Source organism: Triticum aestivum, chromosome 6A (genome assembly GCF_018294505.1).
Source record: "Triticum aestivum cultivar Chinese Spring chromosome 6A, IWGSC CS RefSeq v2.1, whole genome shotgun sequence".
Classification (NCBI taxonomy): domain Eukaryota; kingdom Viridiplantae; phylum Streptophyta; class Magnoliopsida; order Poales; family Poaceae; genus Triticum; species Triticum aestivum.
Genome location: NC_057809.1, coordinates 512,515,003 through 512,533,845, shown reverse-complemented (window position 1 = coordinate 512,533,845; position 18,843 = coordinate 512,515,003). Strand labels below are relative to the sequence as shown.

General features: G+C 41.7%; 1 protein-coding gene across 3 annotated transcripts; it reads left to right on the top strand.

Moving 5' to 3' along the window:
• Positions 1-248: 248 nt before the first annotated feature.
• LOC123128193 (clustered mitochondria protein) lies at positions 249-13,990 on the top strand (the record flags this gene model as incomplete). 3 transcript variants are annotated; one of them, XM_044548128.1, is given in 28 exon segments in its annotated part: positions 249-490; positions 1,039-1,100; positions 1,441-1,630; positions 1,721-1,852; positions 2,022-2,178; positions 2,897-3,090; positions 3,186-3,287; positions 3,597-3,732; positions 3,804-3,932; positions 5,006-5,360; positions 5,700-5,804; positions 6,602-6,720; positions 7,630-7,738; positions 7,856-7,957; positions 8,498-8,632; positions 8,716-8,886; positions 8,960-9,046; positions 9,698-9,829; positions 9,934-10,041; positions 10,117-10,185; positions 10,414-10,572; positions 10,660-10,716; positions 10,786-10,826; positions 11,213-11,332; positions 11,685-11,994; positions 12,067-12,174; positions 12,700-12,765; positions 13,259-13,990. In XM_044548128.1, coding segments are annotated over 28 exon segments (4,114 nt in total), but the record flags the coding sequence as incomplete, so codon positions are not given.
• Positions 13,991-18,843: the final 4,853 nt, after the last annotated feature.

The window sequence follows — 18,843 nt, the reverse complement described above, 5'->3', positions numbered from 1 at the left end:
AGGCAGGCAGGTGCGCGTCCTCCCGACTCCGCGTCCCATTCGCGCGCGCGCGCGCTTCGTCGGCGTGCCGAGGGTTTAGGGTTTTGATTCCGGTCCAGATCGGCGTGCCCGTGTGGCGCCCGGTCTGGACGGATGGGGTTTAGCCGGGAGAATTGTCGTGTTTTCGGTGCGTTGCCGGCTGCGGCGGGGTATAGAGTTTTTGACTGATGAGATTTGGAGGCGGCGGCGCTGCTTTTGGCTCGTTGCAGGAATATGGCGGGCAAGTCCAAGGGTGCGAGGAACAAGGCCAAGGCGCAGGCCGCCAGCCAGGAGGCCGTCTCGGTGGAGCCGGTCGCTGATGTGGTGGAGGAGGCCAAGCCCCAGAACGGGGAAGTGACTGAGGCCCCTGCTGCCGAGGTCGCCCCTGCTGCTGAGGTCGCTGCCGCGGACGTGGAGAAGGAGGAGGGGGATGCGGCCGAGGCCGCACAGGCTGCAGAGAAGCCAGCTGAAGGTGAGGACAACCGCCTGTTTATGTTACATCGATAGTGTATTTATTCACAAGACTGGGAAACGTGGTATTTTGGCTCTTAGGTTCATAAAGTCGTGACCTTTTTGGGAAATTAATGGTTGCAGATAAGAACATTAGGCGTTACAAGTATCCAACTTGCACAGGTTCTTTATTAGTGATGAAGTAATCTAGATCAAGGCTAGATTTTGTGGGTGTAATTTCCTAAGCTGAACGAATAACATGCTGCATGCTGCTGTATTTAACTGTGTGCTTAATTTATTGATGCCAGACGATTGTAAAACTAGTGACACTGGATAGGCATTACATTTGGCAGAAACTTGTCCCTGGAACTTACAGTTGGCTATGGTTATATGTCTTCAGTTGCACTTGGCCGGTAGCATTGTATACAAGTTCATTCTAGTTCCTGTCATCATCATGTGAATTTTTTCATTTCATGAACCGTGAGGACTATATGTGCTGCATTCTCGTAATAGTATTCTTTCTTTTGGACATTCGACTGTTCTAACAAGGAAACGTTGTGTGTCAAGCAGGAGAGCTTCATCTATACCCTGTTTCTGTTAAGACGCAATCAGGTGAAAAGCTGGAGCTGCAGGTACGTGTAAAAAATCTTATTCTCTTTACCTCTTTTGGATTTTACAGCCTCTTACCAGAACACATGGGATTTATATTTTAGAATTTAAGTGGTCAAATTTCTTTATTCTGACTGCTTATATGCACAAAACTATTTTGATTGATGACTGTTCATATGAAAATGTTACCACTACTCTACTAGGTGGATTTATGTTCATAATATAATATTTTCATCACACTTCCAGTTAGTATTTTTACTTCCAAAGTGGCTTGCTTGAGGCCACGCTGTCGAACTGTCATATAGTATTGGGAACAGCGACTAGGATTTTTTTTTTAAAAATATTGTGCTATTGCATATGCAGCTAAGCCCTGGAGATTCTGTCATTGATGTCAAACAATTCCTCTTGGACGCTCCTGAAACTTGCTTCTACACATGCTATGATTTGATATTGCATACGAAAGATGGTTCAACACACCAGTTAGAGGACTACAATGAAATTTCTGAGATTGCAGATATAACTGCTGGTGGCTGTTCGTTGGAGATGGTTGCTGGTATGTATACAGGCAGTTATGCAAATTATCCATTTTTGTTGTTGGTTCAACTACTTTATATGATGGGGCTGAAAATAATGTTTCTTTCAGCAACATATGATGAGAGGTCTATTAGGTCGCATCTCCGCCGTGTCCGGGAATTGCTCTCTCTTTCTAGTCTTCATGTCTCACTATCGACATCCCTAGCTCTGCAGCAGGAGTCTGCACAGGCGAAAAATGCAGGTACTAATACCATGTGGAGATTCTTCCTTCTTTAATTCTGTATGTTTACTGATAATGCTGTCTGTTAGTTGAGGCGCCATCTGCAATTTTACCAAGCAGTACTATGATTTGTGCGGAAGTGTTAATTCAACCTGTCGTTGATGTAGTTCTTATTTGCTTTCCCCTGTAGATGCAGGAAAAACTGCTCACCAGGAGCTTGATGGTTTGAATTTCATGGAGGATACTACTGTAGCTCTTACTAATTTGCTGGCATCTGCACCAGCAGAAATCAAATGTGTGGACAGCATAGTTTTTTCATCATTCAATCCTCCACCAAGTTATAGGAGGTAATTTTTACGATTGTGATTTACATCCTTATCTCATTATTTTGGGACATAGTTTTTCATCATTCAATCCTCCACCTTCGCAAGAACCATTGTTCGAAACATCAGCCCTCTGGATTCTCATATGATAGGCCGGTTAAGCTACATTGCTTTTGAAGCTGTGGTGACTAATCAAGTAGGTTTGTATGTTAGAACTATGGGAATGGTCCACTTGAATTTATCAATCAAAATTTAGCATGACCATGATGGTTTTCTAGTCATGCTAGTACTTTGCACACACTCCTCCAACAATTCAGGAATCCTACATAGTGCTAGTGGCATGGTAGGAACTAGGGAGAATGGGGGAAAACATGAGAGTTTAAGATCTTTCTGTAACTAAAAGTTGTATCATCTATACTAGTTCCATCCTGTTAAAGTTCCACTGATGCGCTAAAATGTATCATTCCCGCTGTCAATTCTTAATATTTACTGGCCTCGTCTCTCCACCTGCACCTTTGGTTAACTATATTCCTCCCATACTGGATTATATTGATTTGCATATGGGTTATACTATTGAATCCTGTAGTTTGCTATTATCCATTGAGCTTTTATTCAAAGCATCATTTTTCTGTGTAATTTTCCCTCAGCGAGGATCTGTCTGTTAATATGACTGCTTTATATATATAAGGCTCCCTTGCTATTTGGATGTCGAGGAACTAACAAGCACTGATGGTTTCCATAGGTTACATGGGGATCTCATCTATATTGATGTTGTGACATTAGAAGGAAGCAAACACTGCATCACGGGGAGCTCCAAATCTTTTTATGTGAACGCTAGCAATGGAAGTGTTTTGGATTCAAGACCTTTGAAACAATCTCACGAAGCCAGCACTTTAGTTGGCCTGCTACAAAAAATTAGCGCCAAGTTTAAGAAAGGTTTTGTGTTTATTCTAGAGTTTATCTGGCTAACTTTGCTGGGCCTCAGTACTATTTCATCTATCTATAGTGACACTTGGACAATTTTTTTGAAGGCTTTCGCGAAATATTGGACCGCAAAGCATCGGCCCATCCTTTTGAGAATGTTCAGGCCTTGCTTCCAGTGACTTCTTGGTTGGGAGCTCACCCCGTGCCAGGTAACTTCCTCAGTATATTCTCCCATGTTTGCCATATTATCTTCTATATCTTCAAAAAGTGATCAGGCTTGTCTAAGCCTAGGAAGTTCTCACCCTCATTTCTGTTTCAACAAGTCATAAAAGGGAGGTTAAAAAAGTCATAAAAGGGACTGTGTTGATTAACACACATGTTGATTAATAATTCTTGATATATTTTTTGCCATGGTGAATAATTAATAATTTTGGATGGCTCCATGTTGATTTATTCATCATCTTAGTGTACTATGTTGTATTGAACTTAACACGCATCCACATTTCTATGTACAACAGAACATAGAAGAGATGCAGCCAGGGCTGAGGATTCTGTTGTGCTGTCATATGGTACCGAGTTGATTGGGATGCAGAGAGACTGGAATGAGGAACTGCAGTCATGCCGAGAGTTTCCTCATGCCAATCCTCAAGAAAGGTACTTATTTACCATTTCATGATCTTTGTTGCCTATAAGCCTTGCTGACATATTATTTCTGGATATTTTAGAATATTGCGAGGCAGAGCACTCTATAAAGTGACATGTGATTTTGTTGATGCTGCTGTAAAAGGAGCAGTCGGTGTCATCAATAGATGTATACCTCCAATCAATCCAACTGATCCAGAATGTTTCCATATGTGAGTAAAACTCGAATCTCACACTGTTTGCCAATTAACTACCACATCACTTCTGTTTCTCTTTTCTGATTTGAGGTCAGTCTGCTTGATGTCATGGTATAATGTGTTATTGAATGAATAAGGGTGGTATGTCTGTGATAAGGGTATATGTGTGTAGCTATCATGCTTCTTAATTATGATTTTAGAATCTGAAGCTCTTGGCACTTTGTTTGAACTTTGAAGTTAGCCAATAACGATAATGAGAACCTTGTTGTGTCAAGGGTTTCTGTCCCCTCCCTCGCAAAAAAGGGGTTCTATCTCCTCAACTAATTCATGCTCCAGTCATTCCCTCCAACCTCGACAAGGAAAACGGGTGTTTCAGGAGACTGATGACTCCAAGCTAGACAAGAATCAAGTTTGGGAAACTTGTCATCTATTTTACATTGACAAGAATCAAGTTTGAGAAACTTGTCATCTATTTTGCATTGTTATTCAAGCATGTGAACATTGTTTGTATGTAATCCGTGCAGGGATTACCGAGTGCAAACCCATAGTTGGTTGAGGTCACATGACATGTGACCATTGGATGAAACTTGGTTGTATTTGGTTTCGTAAAAACTGAGATTGTGAGATTGCTGTGTGATCTGAGGGATTATTTGCAATCTTGTGGTCCTCAAGGCCACTTTGTCATATCCAAGTTCACCGAATGGATCTTGTTGGGGTTTCTCATGATGTTGCCTAGTCACATGTTCAAAAAAGCACCATTGATTAATATGCCCTGCTTAGAATATCATGTAGGTACCTAGCGGATTTGAGTGTAAGCACTTGTAACTTGTCTTCCATTGCACATGTGCTAAACTAAGAATTAAGAATCAAGATTTGCGTTTATAGTAGTTACCTGGAGCTGGCTGGTCAACAACCAGTCTGCTTCTTTTAGCTTGATGCACTGTACACATACTTTTTAGATCGTCAGTTTCACTTTTAACTGATTAGTTTTGGATACCATCATCTCTGTTTGAGTGGCTTGACTGGCTGTTGATTGATTAGCTTCAGTTCCTTTTGGAGATGCTTACATCTGCTCCTATACATTTCAGGTATGTCCACAACAACATTTTCTTCAGTTTTGCGGTTGACTCTGACTATGAGCAAATCTCAAAGGACCAAAAGCCAGATTGCCAAAATGGTTCTAGCAGGAGTACGCCAGTCCCCTCCCCAGGTTTGGGTGCCAAGGCAGATTCTGGAGTAGCACCAGATTCAAAAACTGAAGAGGCAAACAGTGTTTTGGAAGGACCTACAGAGGCACAAATAGCAGACAGTGAGCAGGCGACCTATGCTTCTGCTAATAATGACTTGAAAGGAACGAAATCTTACCAAGAAGCTGATATTTCGGGGCTTTATAATCTTGCCATGGCAATAATTGATTACAGAGGTCACAGGGTTGTAGCTCAGGTATGTGCAAGAAACAGTTCTCTATTTATGGCATTTGTTGACACTTTCCTGCTTACATCATGATCTTCTGCTATACCACTGGGTTCCATTTTTTTTCCATGCTTGAAGTGCTGTCGGTTCTTAATACTTGAATTATATTTGCTGGATTAGTAGATGCCCTAAAAAGCTGATTCAATGTAGAAAGATGCATATTATATTAAGATTTTCGTAATTGCATTTTGTATTTTTTTTCCACATATATCCATGTTTGAGCCACCTTATCATTTCCTTTGTAATTCTTTGCGATGCAAAGGCTTGCTTATATATGAATGTAACTTGTACCTATTACTGGATCTGTAGAGTATCATACCTGGTATTCTTCAAGGAGACAAGTCTGACTCCCTTCTGTATGGTTCTGTTGATAATGGCAAGAAGATATCTTGGAACGAGTCATTCCATGCAAAGGTCAGCCATCATCTTTTGTCCTATTTGCATATTATTGTTCCACATGATTGGACGGTTTTCTTCTTATGTCTGGTGACTATTCTTCGTTTGTCACGACCTCCATACATCTTTCCAGTTCAGACAGGAATTCAATTGTGCTGTGCTGCAGCCAGTTGGTTGTTCAAATATGCTGGTTGTCGTGTCATGTTAGTTATTATATAGTTGCTTAACTAACTAACGGTAGGAGGCTTACTGGTTTGTTGTTCTTGTCTGAGGCTCAGTTCTTAATATGGCTAGCTGAAACACTATTTCCATCATTTTGTGTTGTACTTTTCTACTAATTCACCTGTCATGCTGGTTGCCTGGTTGGTATGTTAGTTAATGTTTAGTTGCTTAACATAATAACTAACAGTAGGAGGATTACTGGTTTGTTGTTCTTGTTTGAGGCTCAGTTTGGTTAGAGGCTAGCTGAAACACTATATCCATCGTTTTGTGTTCTACTTTCAACTAATTCACCTGGCCCGCTGGTTGCCTTATGCACTTTTCACAATGATGTATGGCTTTGTCTGACTGCTGCACAATTGATTATCTGTTGAAGTGCACTTTTTTGTAACGTCAGCGGTTTGGCTAAGTTGTGCCCACTTGATTTTCGTCTGAAATGCCAGTGCAAAAATTACATATGCAAGTTTTGAAAGATTCAGCTATCATACATACCTGAAGTATTTGTGGAAGGGAGCAATATTTGTTTCCAAATTTGGATATTCTTATTTCATGATGATATCTTCGTTTGACATCTAAAGTAAGATCCGCTCTGTTAGGTAGTTGAGGCTGCAAAGCGTCTCCATGTGAAGGAGCATGTGGTTTTGGATGGTTCTGGCAATCCTGTAAAATTAGCTGCTACAGTTGAATGCAAGGGAATCGTTGGTAGTGATGACAGGTAATTCTTATTTTGAGGTTAAACATTGATTCTTTTACTAGTTTTCATTGATAAATTACTCCCTCTGTTTTTATTTACTCTGCATATTAGAGTTGACTGAAGTCAAACTTCGTAAAGTTTGACCAAGTTTATAGAAAACAATATAGACATTTATCATAATAAATTTATACGATGTGAAAGTACATTTAAGAATAAATCTAATGTTGTTGATTTGTTATTGTATATCTTAATATTTTTGTATATAAACTTGGTCAAAGTTTGTAAAGCTTGACTTTGACCAAAGCTAATATGCGAACTAAATAAAAACGGAGGGAGTAAATGCTTTGCAACTGTTGCCTTTTGTAGTTTCTTAAAGGTTCTTTGTTAGCTAGATCGATTGATTAGAAACATTATAAACATGTAAAAAGCCTAATAGGTGTGCATTCTGGTCAGGTGTGAACTTGACTAGCACATGCATGAACTGTCAAAGATCTTCATTTTTTTTTTCCTGAGGCTTGGATTTTTTAAGAAAGAAAAACAGATTTGACCCTGGGATTTACCTCTTTGACCACATAACTCCTGAGAAAAAAGGGCCATTCAACAGCTTAAGCTTGTAAAACCGGTCATAATAGTAACAAGTCCCAAGGGTGGTTTTGCCTACTTGTGCCAGTTCACAAGGTTTTGCCCCTTTCTAGATTTTTTCTTATGGAATTGTTGAACATGCAAATATCCTACTAGTGAGTGTATTTTTGATCCGATCCACTTTGCATCATCACATGCCTAAACTGTCTGAAATCATCTCTTACTTGTTTCTCTTCCTTTTGTCTCGTGACACATCACTTTCGTGTTATCTTTGCTCCGACAGTTAAATGTGTTCATGTGATCCTAAAGTTTTGTTTCATGCTGTTGTTTGACTTTCCCCCACTGTAGGCATTATATTTTGGATCTGATGAGAGTGACTCCTCGAGATTCTAACTACATTGGACTGCAGCACCGTTTCTGTGTGTTGAGACCTGAGCTTGTAGCCTCATTTGTCGAGGTGAGCTGATGGCATAGCTTTGGTTTTGTAATAAAAAAAAGAAGGATCCTATGTTTCACTGATGCATGATTTGTTTCATGGCTAATTCTAACTATCTAATTTTTCCGAATTGGGTAGGCTGAATCCATAAAGAAATCCCCTACGCAGAAAGTTCCGGATGTTCCCACAGAATTGAATGGGCAAGAATCTGATGACATTGCCAGTGGTTCTGATGCTACGGTTCGTGCAGAAATTTTTCTCACTGCATTTTCTACTCTTGTTTAGGGAAGATTAACATACATTTTTTCTTTGTCATGAACAGTCCCTGCTCAGAATACATCAATAATAAAAAATGAGTACAAAAGGGCACATAAGAAGTAATGAAATATAATGATGATCCAATTTTTTTTTGTAATAAGAACCCAAAGGAGATAGCAGCTGAGGCAGGACTGAAAGAATAGAATCAGACTGCCTTCCTCCAAATTGAGCCAATTAGCATGCTGTTTTAATCAGTAACGAAGATTAGTTCTTTGTTTTGTTGCTCCGGAACAGAAAAAATATTGAAACTGCATTTAATTAGTAGCATTGCAGTTGCCTGATCAAGAGTCTGCTCTCTTCAGTGACTCGAGGCAAATTACTTTTGCCATTCCATTTTATATTCTAAGTTTGAGAACTTGGATGACTTTGTGCACTTATCCATTAAAAGGGCCAAAGTCTAAATAGAAATGATATGATATTGTTGCTTCTATGGTCGCTAGAATCTTATTGCTGATATTTCAGGCTGCTTCTGTGGAGGAACATGACAAGTCTGATGAAACCCCTGTTTCTACACCTGCTGAAAGTAATGACTCGACTGCTGAAATTCTTTTCAATCCAAATGTATTTACGGAGTACAAGCTTGCTGGCAGTCCTGAGGTGAGTTTAATAAGTAATAACTACCCTTTGTTTATTTTGCTGCTGTTGCACCTTAAAAAGATTGTGCTCTTCAATGTTCTTAGGAGATTGAAGCAGATGAAGCTTTGGTTAAAAAGGTTGGTTCGTATCTGTTAGATACGGTGATCCCAAAGTTTGTTCAGGATCTTTGCTCTCTTGATGTCTCCCCTATGGACGGTCAAACTTTAACTGATGTGCTGCATAGCAATGGGATAAATGTTAGGTATCTAGGCAAAGTAAGTCTCTGTGCACTGATACATCAAAACATTGCATTGCATTTTTATGTTCCTAAAACAATCCATTTCTCAGGTTGCAGGCTTGATCAAGCATTTGCCACATCTGTGGGACTTATTTTCGGCTGAGATAATTGTTAGGTCTGCGAAGCATGTTGTCAAGGTGCTGTTCCTATCCTGTTTATGCTAGATGTAGCTGTTTATTTGTGACATCAAACAGTTTACAACATTAGAGATTTTTTCCTGCTATGGTAGTTGCTACGTCCCCCAAGCATTTTCAATGCGGCTCATCTGTCCTTTTACAACTCTGGCTGCCTATTTCTTGTCTTTTTACCATGAGCCTTGTTACCATGAGCTGGCTATTTCTTGTCCTTTTACCATGAGCTGCCAATTGTAAAGTGAATAATATTTAAAGTGCAAAAGTTGGCTTTCTTGCTAAGGAAGTGAATGCCTGTAAAAGAAAGTAGTAGTGAACAAGACATCGTTTACTTGCACTGCTATGAATGTGCATCTTCACTTCTGGAGCACAATTTAGTATTCCCTCCATCCCAAAATAATTGTTGTACTAAAGTTGAGACACTTATTTTGGGACGGAGGGAGGATTAAGTTATTGCAACATACATACTGTTGTGATATCCACACTGTGGGTTAGTTTACATTAGATAATTATGTTATAAGATGATGATTAGTCACATGTAGTTCTTTCTGTCATAGAAATCTCAAAATTGCAGCCTTTTATTTTGTTGCCATGTTCAACTTACTTACGGTGTTAGAATATTATTTATTTAACCATCATGCGCTCTTGCTACTCCAGGACATACTGAGGCAAAGCCCGGACCATAATATTGCACCTGCTGTTGCTCATTTCTTGAATTGTTTCTTTGGCAAAGTTTTGGCTGCTTCAACAAAAGGTAGTACTGGCAGCCCGCAGTCGAAAACCCAGAAGGTGTGCTTTCCTGTGAATTTGCTATGCACTGTGGAAATTTATCTGGAGCTTAGTTTATTATTGTTTAACCTTTTGCTGGTACAAAAACTGTATTCAATGGCCAGAAATCAAGTCAATCAGCTTCTTCAAAAAAGGGTCAATCTGCATTTTCCCAGCTAACATCTGACGGAGTTTGGTCTGACATTAAGGAGTTCGCGAAACATAAATACCAGGTGTGGGCAGTTACTATTTCTTTATGTTTTCAGTTTTTTATCTAACACCATGACGAATGGGCTTCATTTATTTAGTTTGAAGCGCCGGATGATGTGAGGGTTGGGGCTAAAAGAGTTGCAGTTCTCCGCAATCTTTGCCAAAAGGTTAGCTGTGTTCAGACTTGCATGATAATATATTTGTCGGATGATGCTTGGTTTGGTCTTTGACAAAAAGAAATTTTTACGTTCTGAGTTCCCATTGCTCTTTTCGGCACTTTCTTTTTTAAAAAATGTTGGCCTGCTTTTAGAATCATGTTCCACGTAGTATATAGTGCCTGCCAATTATGGTGCCATCTAATTTGTCTGACATACCAAATATTCTTCATTTAATAGGTGGGAATAACAATTGCTGCTCGCAAATACGATCTGCATTCTACTACTCCATTCCAACCTTCAGATATCTTGAATCTCCAACCAGTCGTTAAGCACTCAGTTCCTACCTGTACTGATGCAAGGAAGCTTATGGAAGCTGGGAAAATCCGGATGGCTGAGGTATATATTTCCTATACCGCCTTGTTTCTTGTACCTGGTTAATATTTCAATATATGAATTTTGCAAATTCTTGTTCATGCTTTTCAGGGAACTCTAAATGAGGCGTGTGCACTATTTTCTGAAGCTTTTTCTCTACTTCAACAGGTAAAATACATCTTAGCATGAGAATCCTCTGAGCTTCTGTTATTTACCCCTGATCATTGCTTATTGCAGATCAATGGTCCCATGCACAAGGATGCTGCGAACTGTTGCCGGTAACACACACACACACACACACTTATATGTGATTTATTTTATTATTATTTTCTTTTACCAGGAAAATTCATATGTTGAGATCCTAAACCTCCTTTAATTTTCAGAGTTGTGTTGATCATGCTTACTGTAATTTTACAATTTGAAATGTTTCTGAGATAAATCAGTACGAGAAACATTATTAAGAATATATTGTGATATCACATGTTTGACTACAAACATGCAAGTTACCATGAAGATGAGTAGATGAGAAAGAAGATTTCCTATGAAACAATATTCCTGATTGAAACAACTTATCTTTGTTACTGTGAACGTATTAACAATGTCTTTTTGCGAACAAACTTCTATTGAAATCCTTCTGTTCTTTATTTTTTTTATTTTGCCAAAGGTACCTTGCTATGGTTTTGTACCATGCCGGCGACACAGCAGGAGCAATTGTGCAGCAACATAGAGAGCTTATCATAAATGAGCGATGCCTTGGTCTAGACCATCCTGATACAGCCCACAGGCATGTACTTTTATTTGGTTTATTTGTGCTTATTATTTGTAACTGCTGTTGATTCAAGTTGCCATAAAACGAACCTATTTATCAATTTGAAATCAAAAATTGCAAAGCAGGAGTGGAAGGCTCAGTTTCTTGGTTAAAAAGCATTAGCTTTTTGAAAATCTAACCTTGGATGTTACATTTATGAGTTGTCTACTTTTTTTGTAGCGGTAGTGATTTCTCTGTTGTTCACAAAGTTGAAATTTGTTGAGCAGTGTTCAGCTTGTTAGTACAAGAACATTGTCTCTTTGATATCAGCACATGGCTACCAATCTGATGTTAATCTTCTTTTAATCCTATGTTTCCTTATTTTCAGCTACGGTAACATGGCTTTGTTCTATCATGGGCTCAATCAAACCGAACTTGCGCTGCGACACATGTCCCGTACACTGCTGTTGCTGAGTTTAGCATCTGGTCCTGATCATCCGGATGTTGCAGCAACTCTTATAAATGTGGCGATGATGTACCAGGATGCGAGCAATATGAGTACTGCTCTTAGGTATCTTCAAGAAGCACTTAAGAAGAACGAGCGCCTTTTAGGTCCAGGTCATATTCAAACAGCAGTTTGCTATCATGCTCTCGCCATTGCATTCAGCTGTATGGGTGCATACAAGCTTTCAGTTCAGGTTAGTTCTGACAGAAAAATTGGCAGAATATTTTTTTTACACATTTGACTGACTTTTTGATTTTGGTGGCAGCATGAAACCAAGACACATGATATACTGGTCAAACAGTTAGGTAGTGATGATTCACGAACAAAAGATTCAGAAAATTGGTTGAATACATTTAAGGGGCGAGAACAGCAGGTATGTGCTGAAAAGTTAATTCCCATGGTTTGCTTCACTCTTGGTTTAGGGATTCTTGCACATTCCGAAAGTAGCAACACTTTTTGCATTGCCACATACTCCCTCCATGTCAAGAGAGGTCGGGGTAGACCAAACTTGACATGAGAGGAGTCCGTAAAGAGAGATCTGAAGGACTGGAATATCACCAAAGAACTAGCCATGGGCAGGGGTGTGTGGAAGCAATCCATGTGCCAGAACCATGAGTTGGTTGCGAGATATGATGGGTTTCAGCTCTAGCCTACCCCACCTTGTTTTGGACTGAAGGCTTTGTTGTTGTTATTGTTGTTGTTGTTGCAACATACTCCCTCACTTCCAAAATAAGTGTCGTGGAACTAAAACCACGACACTTTGTTTTGGAACTTAGGGAGTATTTCCATAGTAAATTTGGGAAAGTTTGGCTCCATTTCTACTTTGCATAGTTTGCTTCCTTTGCGTGTTGCACCTAGTTGTATTATCAATGGGAGATTAAGTTAATTTCTTGTGCAGGTTATTGCGCAGAAGCAAAAAGGCCAGGGAACTGTCCCCTCTGCTAACGCTGTTGAATTCTTGAAGGTAAGCTTATTGGGTGCAACATGCAAGTCCTGCTACCACACCCTTTGAATTTCATTTTATTTGAATGACACCACAGCAAAATGCTATGGACCGAATTACAGGTAGTTTAAAAGCGGATGGTTGAATTGCCCAACCTTCTTATTATTTTTATCTGCTTGGTCTCAGGATGTTAGCTTCATATGGAAACTGGCAACACTAAAATCTTGCACTCTGAGCTTTAAATTTTTCATTGACCGGCAGCTGGGCTCAATGCTTAGTTGGTGATGGACCTAGAGTACCGTTTGATCCACCTTTTTCCCTGCCAAAATATATCGAATCATTTCCGTAAGCAGTATAAGATGTGTACTGTTGGACCTAGAGTACCGTTTGATCCACCTTTTTCCCTGCCAAGATTGCTACTTCTTTTTTTGCCTTTTCTTTCAAGTCAATACCCTACATTTGTTGTTCATGCCTAGTTGGTGATGGTATCAAATCCTTACCTTTGATCTGGCAGGCTCATCCTGGATTGTTCCAAGCAATGAAGGCAGCTGCGATCCAATCTGGTGGCGATGGACCAGCAAATGTCAACAGAGTAAGAGGAGGTGACGAGCGCGCTGCCAAGGCGGCCGCAGAAGCCCGAAAAACGGCTGTTGCCAGGGGTGTTAATCTCCGCAACGGGCCTGCTGCGAGCGTTTCTGACATCAATCAAATTCTCAACCTCATCAACTCTGCTGCTTCCGCGTCTGCTGCTTCTTCTGGCAATGCTCAGGCAACTGAATCTGAAGTGCCGCAGTCCAACGGTCCTGCCCTGAATGGCGCAAAGGAGGCCAAGGATACAAGCCGTCCGTCGGCCAAGGCTGACGGTCAAGCCCCAGTAGGATTAGGTGCGTCATTGGAGCTGAAGAAGCAGAAGTCCAAGCAGAAGGCATAGAAAGGACTCTGCAATGGCTGTTTTCTCCTTCTTACAATTTTGGACCTCTAGGGTGATCATTTTTTGGCCCATAGGATTGTCACGTCCACATAGTGGCAGAGTAATTTTATTTATGGTGGGGTGGGGTTCGTAGAATGAGTGCAATAATAATAATAGCGACGAGGATGGGGTGAAGACAAATTCTTGTGGCGATACTTCTGATTGATGAGATAAAAAGCCTTCCATATCTAATTTCTGTAAACTGGCTATGCCAATTTGTTTGGCACACAGAAATTAACAAAGCTGAAGGTTAATATCTTTTCTTATTCATTTTTACTTTTGTGCCTCAGAAAATGCATTGTTTCAACCTATCTGTTGACTGGCCTCTTGCATTGCATCCAATTCCTCAAATTGGACAAACTCTTTAACCCTTCAGGTCATTCGGAGCCACTATGTACATGCATGCCAACAAAAGACGCCCTTAAGCAATCTACTCCGTCTGAAAAGAAATATAAGAGCATTTAGATCACTACTTTAGAAATGCAAAATGTAGCAAAATAGCAATCTCCACTAGTATCTCATTGCTTATGCTAATGTAGTAAAATGAAATCCTACGGAGCAAAATGTGAAAAGATCCCAATCCAAATTTGCCCTGCAAGTTGCGGAAAGGAACATAGCTTATGAATTTGAATTTGTGGTCGATAATAGCATTTTGACAAATTAATAGTAATACTGCAGGAACTTTAAACGCATTTCATATAGTGCAACATTTCACACTGGCTCAGTTCGAGGCAAGATAGTAGGCCGCGTCAGCTGATTACTATAACCAATGATAAACAAAGCCAAGATAACATAAGTTTTTTATTTTTTGTGAACATCTATTCATTCTTCAATCATGACAGTAGAACGAACACCAGAAATAATATAAACTACATCCAGATCTGTATACCACTTAGCGATGACTATAAGCCGAAGGCGCGCCACCGTCATCGCCCCTTCCTTGTCGTAGTAATCAGTCAGAAAATCGTCGTGCTAAGGGCCTATAGAACCAACACACCAGAACAATAACCGCCATCAATGAAGAGTAGCGTAGATTGGAAGGATCCAACCTCAAGACACGTAAACGTAGACGATTGACGATCAGATCCGAGCAAATCCACTAAAGACGGATCTACCGGAAACACACCTCCACACACACACACACACCGACGATGCTAGCCGCACCACCGGGATGGCGGCTAGACAGGAGAACCTCATTCCATCTTCAGGGAGCCGCCACTGTCTCGCCTTCTTGAGCAGGACACAAACCCTAACACAACTTGAATGAACATCCACCGCGCCCCATGACCCTAAGGCCATCGGAGATAAGGCGGACCGGCGGCACTGACGGGAGGCAAAGGAACCTCAATATTTCTTTCCTGGCCTGACTTTTTTGAAGCGACGCATTACCACCACCATCCAACATGATAGAAGTGAACGCTAGGCTTGATCCACCAAGGCAACACAGGCAGACTTTAGGGCATGCTTGGTTTGTTACAGAAAATGAGAGGTCGGAGAGATAATTTGGTCGATCCGTTCCCCTAGAGCATTCATACTCTAGGATGGGAGTCCTGTTGGGAAACGTAGTAATTTCAAAAAAATTCCTACACACCCGCAAGATCATGGTGATGCATATCAACGAGAGGGAAGAGTGTTGTCCACGTACCCTCGTAGACCGTAAGCGGAAGCGTTATGAAAACGCGGTTGATGTAGTCATACGTCTTCACGATCGACCGATCCTAGCACCGAAGGTACGGCACCTCCGCGATCTGCACATGTTCAGCTCAGTGACGTCCCACGAACTCACGATCCAGCAGAGTGTCGAGGGAGAGCTTCGTCGGCACGACGGCGTGATGATGCTACCGGAACAGGGCTTCGCCTAAGCATCGCTACGATATGACCGAGGTGGATTATGGTGGAGGGGGGCACCGCACACGGCTAAGAGATCAATGATCAACTTGTGTGTCTATGGGGTGCCCTCCTCCCCCGTATATAAAGGAGTGGAGGAGGGGGAGGGCCAGCCCTCCTATGGCACGCCCCATGGGGAGTCCTACTCCCACCGGGAGTAGGATTCCCCCCTTCCCTAGTTGGACTAGGAGTGGAAGGAAGGGGGAAAGAGGGGGAAGGAAAGGGGGGGCCGGCCCCCCACCCAATTCGGATTGGGCTTGAGGGGGGCGCGCCCCCTCCTAGGCCTCCCTCTCTTCTCTCCCACTATGGCCCAATAAGGCCCATATACCTCCCGGTGCTTCGGTATATGCCCGAACTCACCCAGAACCATTCCGACGTCCAAATATAGTCATCCAATATATTGATCTTTATGTCTCAACCATTTCGAGACTCCTCGTCATGTCCATGATCATATCCGGGACTCTGAACTACCTTTGGTACATCAAAACACATAAACTCATAATACCGATCGTCACCGAATGTTAAGCGTGCGGACCCTACGGGTTCGAGAATTGTGTAGACATGACCAAGACACGTCTTTGGTCAATAACCAATAGCGGAACCTGGATGTTCATATTGGCTCCCACATATTCTTCGAAGATCTTTATCGGTCAAACCGCATAACGATATACGTTGTTCCCTTTGTCATTGGTATGTTACTTGCCCGAGATTTGATCGTCGGTATCTCAATACCTAGTTCAATCTCGTTACCGACAAGTCTCTTTACTCGTTCCATAATGCTACATCCCGTAACTAACTTATTAGCTACATTGCTTGCAAGGCTTATAGTGATGTACATTACCGAGAGGGCCCAAAGATACCTCTCCGACAATCCGAGTGACAAATCCTAATCTCGATCTATGCCAACTCAACAAACACCATCGGAGACACCTGTAGAGCACCTTTATAATCACCTAGTTACGTTGTGACGTTTGGTAGCACACAAAGGGTTCCTCCGGTATTCGGGAGTTGCATGATCTCATAGTCATAGGAACATGTATAAGTTATGGAGAAAGCAGTAGCAACAAACTAAACGATCATCGTGCTAAGCTAACGGATGGGTCAAGTCAATCACATCATTCTCTAATGATGTGATCTCATTAATCAAATGACAACTCATGTCTATGGTTAGGAAACATAACTATCATTGATTCAACGAGCTAGTCAAGTAGAGGCAAACTACTGACACTCTGTTTGTCTATGTATTCACACATGTACTAAATTTCCGATTAATACAATTCTAGCATGAATAATAAACATTTATCATGATATAAGGAAATATAAATAACAACTTTATTATTGCCTCTAGGGCATATTTCCTTCAGTCTCCCACTTGCACTAGAGTCAATAATCTAGATTACATTGTAATGTTCTAACACCCATGGAGTCTTGGTGCTGATTATATTTTGCTCGTGAGAGAGGCTTAGTCAATGGGTCTGCAACATTCAGATCCATATGTATCTTGCAAATCTCTATGTCTCCCTCCTTGACTTGATCGCAGATGGAATTGAAGCGTCTCTTGATGTGCCAAGGCAATTGCACCAGTATTGTCACAAAAGATTTTCATTGGACCCGATGCACTAGGTATGACACCTAGATCGGATATGAACTCCTTCATCCAGACTCCTTCATTTGCTGCTTCCGAAGCAGCTATGTATTCGCTTCACATGTAGATCCCGCCACGACTCTCTACTTGGAACTGCACCAACTGACAGCTCCACCATTTAATAAAAACACGTATCCAGTTTGTTACTTAGAGTCATCCGGATCAGTGTCAAAGCTTGCATCGATGTAACCGTTTACGATGAGCTCTTTGTCACCTCCATATACGAGAAACATATCCTTAGTCCTTTTCAGGTATTTTAGGATATTCTTGACCGCTGTCGAGTGATCCACTCCTGGATTACTTTGGTACCTTACTGCTAAACTGATAGCAAGGCACACATCAGGTCTGGTACACAACATTGCATACATGATAGAGCCTATGGCTGAAGCATAGGGAACACCTTTCATTTTCTCTCTATCTTCTGCAGTGGTCGGGCATTGAGTCTGACTCAACTTCACACCTTGTAATAACGGCAAGAACCCTTTCTTTGCCTGATCCATTTCAAACTTCTTCAAAACTTTATCAAGGTATGTGCTTTGTGAAAGTCCAATTAAGCGTCTTGATCTATCTCTATAGATCTTGATGCCCAATATATAAGCAGCTTCACCGAGGTCTTTCATTGAAAAATTCTTATTCAAGTATCCTTTTGTGCTATTCAGAAATTCAGTATCATTTCCGATCAACAATATGTCATCTACATATAATATCAGAAATGCAACGGAGCTCCCACTCACTTTCTTGTAAATATAGGCTTCTCCAAAAGTCTGTATAAAACCATATGCTTTGATATACACTATCTGTAACGCCCCGGATACAACTTTCCATATTTGTAACTCCGACTCTTGCCTTTTCCGGAGATGCGATATGAGTTTCCCTTCGTGGTTGTGTTTTGTTTTCGTTTTGCATTTTTTTCATGTCATGCATCTCATATCATGTCATCATGTGCATCGCATTTGCATACATGTTTGTCTCTTGCATCCGAGCTTTTTCCCCGTTGTCCGTTTTGCAATCCGACACTCCTACGTCCTCCGGCACCCTCTTTTGTCTCTTTTCGTGAGCGGGTATTAAAATTTCTCAGAATGGACCGAGATTTGCCATGCGGCCTTGGTACACCACCGGTAGACCGCCTGTCAAGTTTCGTGCCATTTGGAGTCCGTTTGATACTCCAATGGTTAACCGGGGAACCATAAAGGCCTCGTGTGTGCTGCAGCCCAACACCCCTCTCAAGTGGCCCAATAACCCATCCAAACCTCCTCCATCCTCTCGGCCGTTCGATCACGATCGCGTGGCCGAAAACCGCACTTCATTTGGACATTCCTACCTCCCTCTGCCTATATATATGCGTCTCCCTCCGAAATTCGTGGTCTAACCCTAGTCTTCTTCCTCCACCGCACATCCGGACGCGTTCGCGTCGCGCCGGACATGTCCACCGCGCCGCTCCACGTCGCTCCGACCAATGGCGTCGCGCCACGTCACCTCCGCCGCCGCCCTCAGCCTACCGGAGCGCGCCACGTCGCCTCGCTGGCTCCCTCGCAGCCGCCGGGCCCGCAAGCCCAGATCTGGCCCACCCGGCCCGATCCACTGCCGCCGCCCGCCC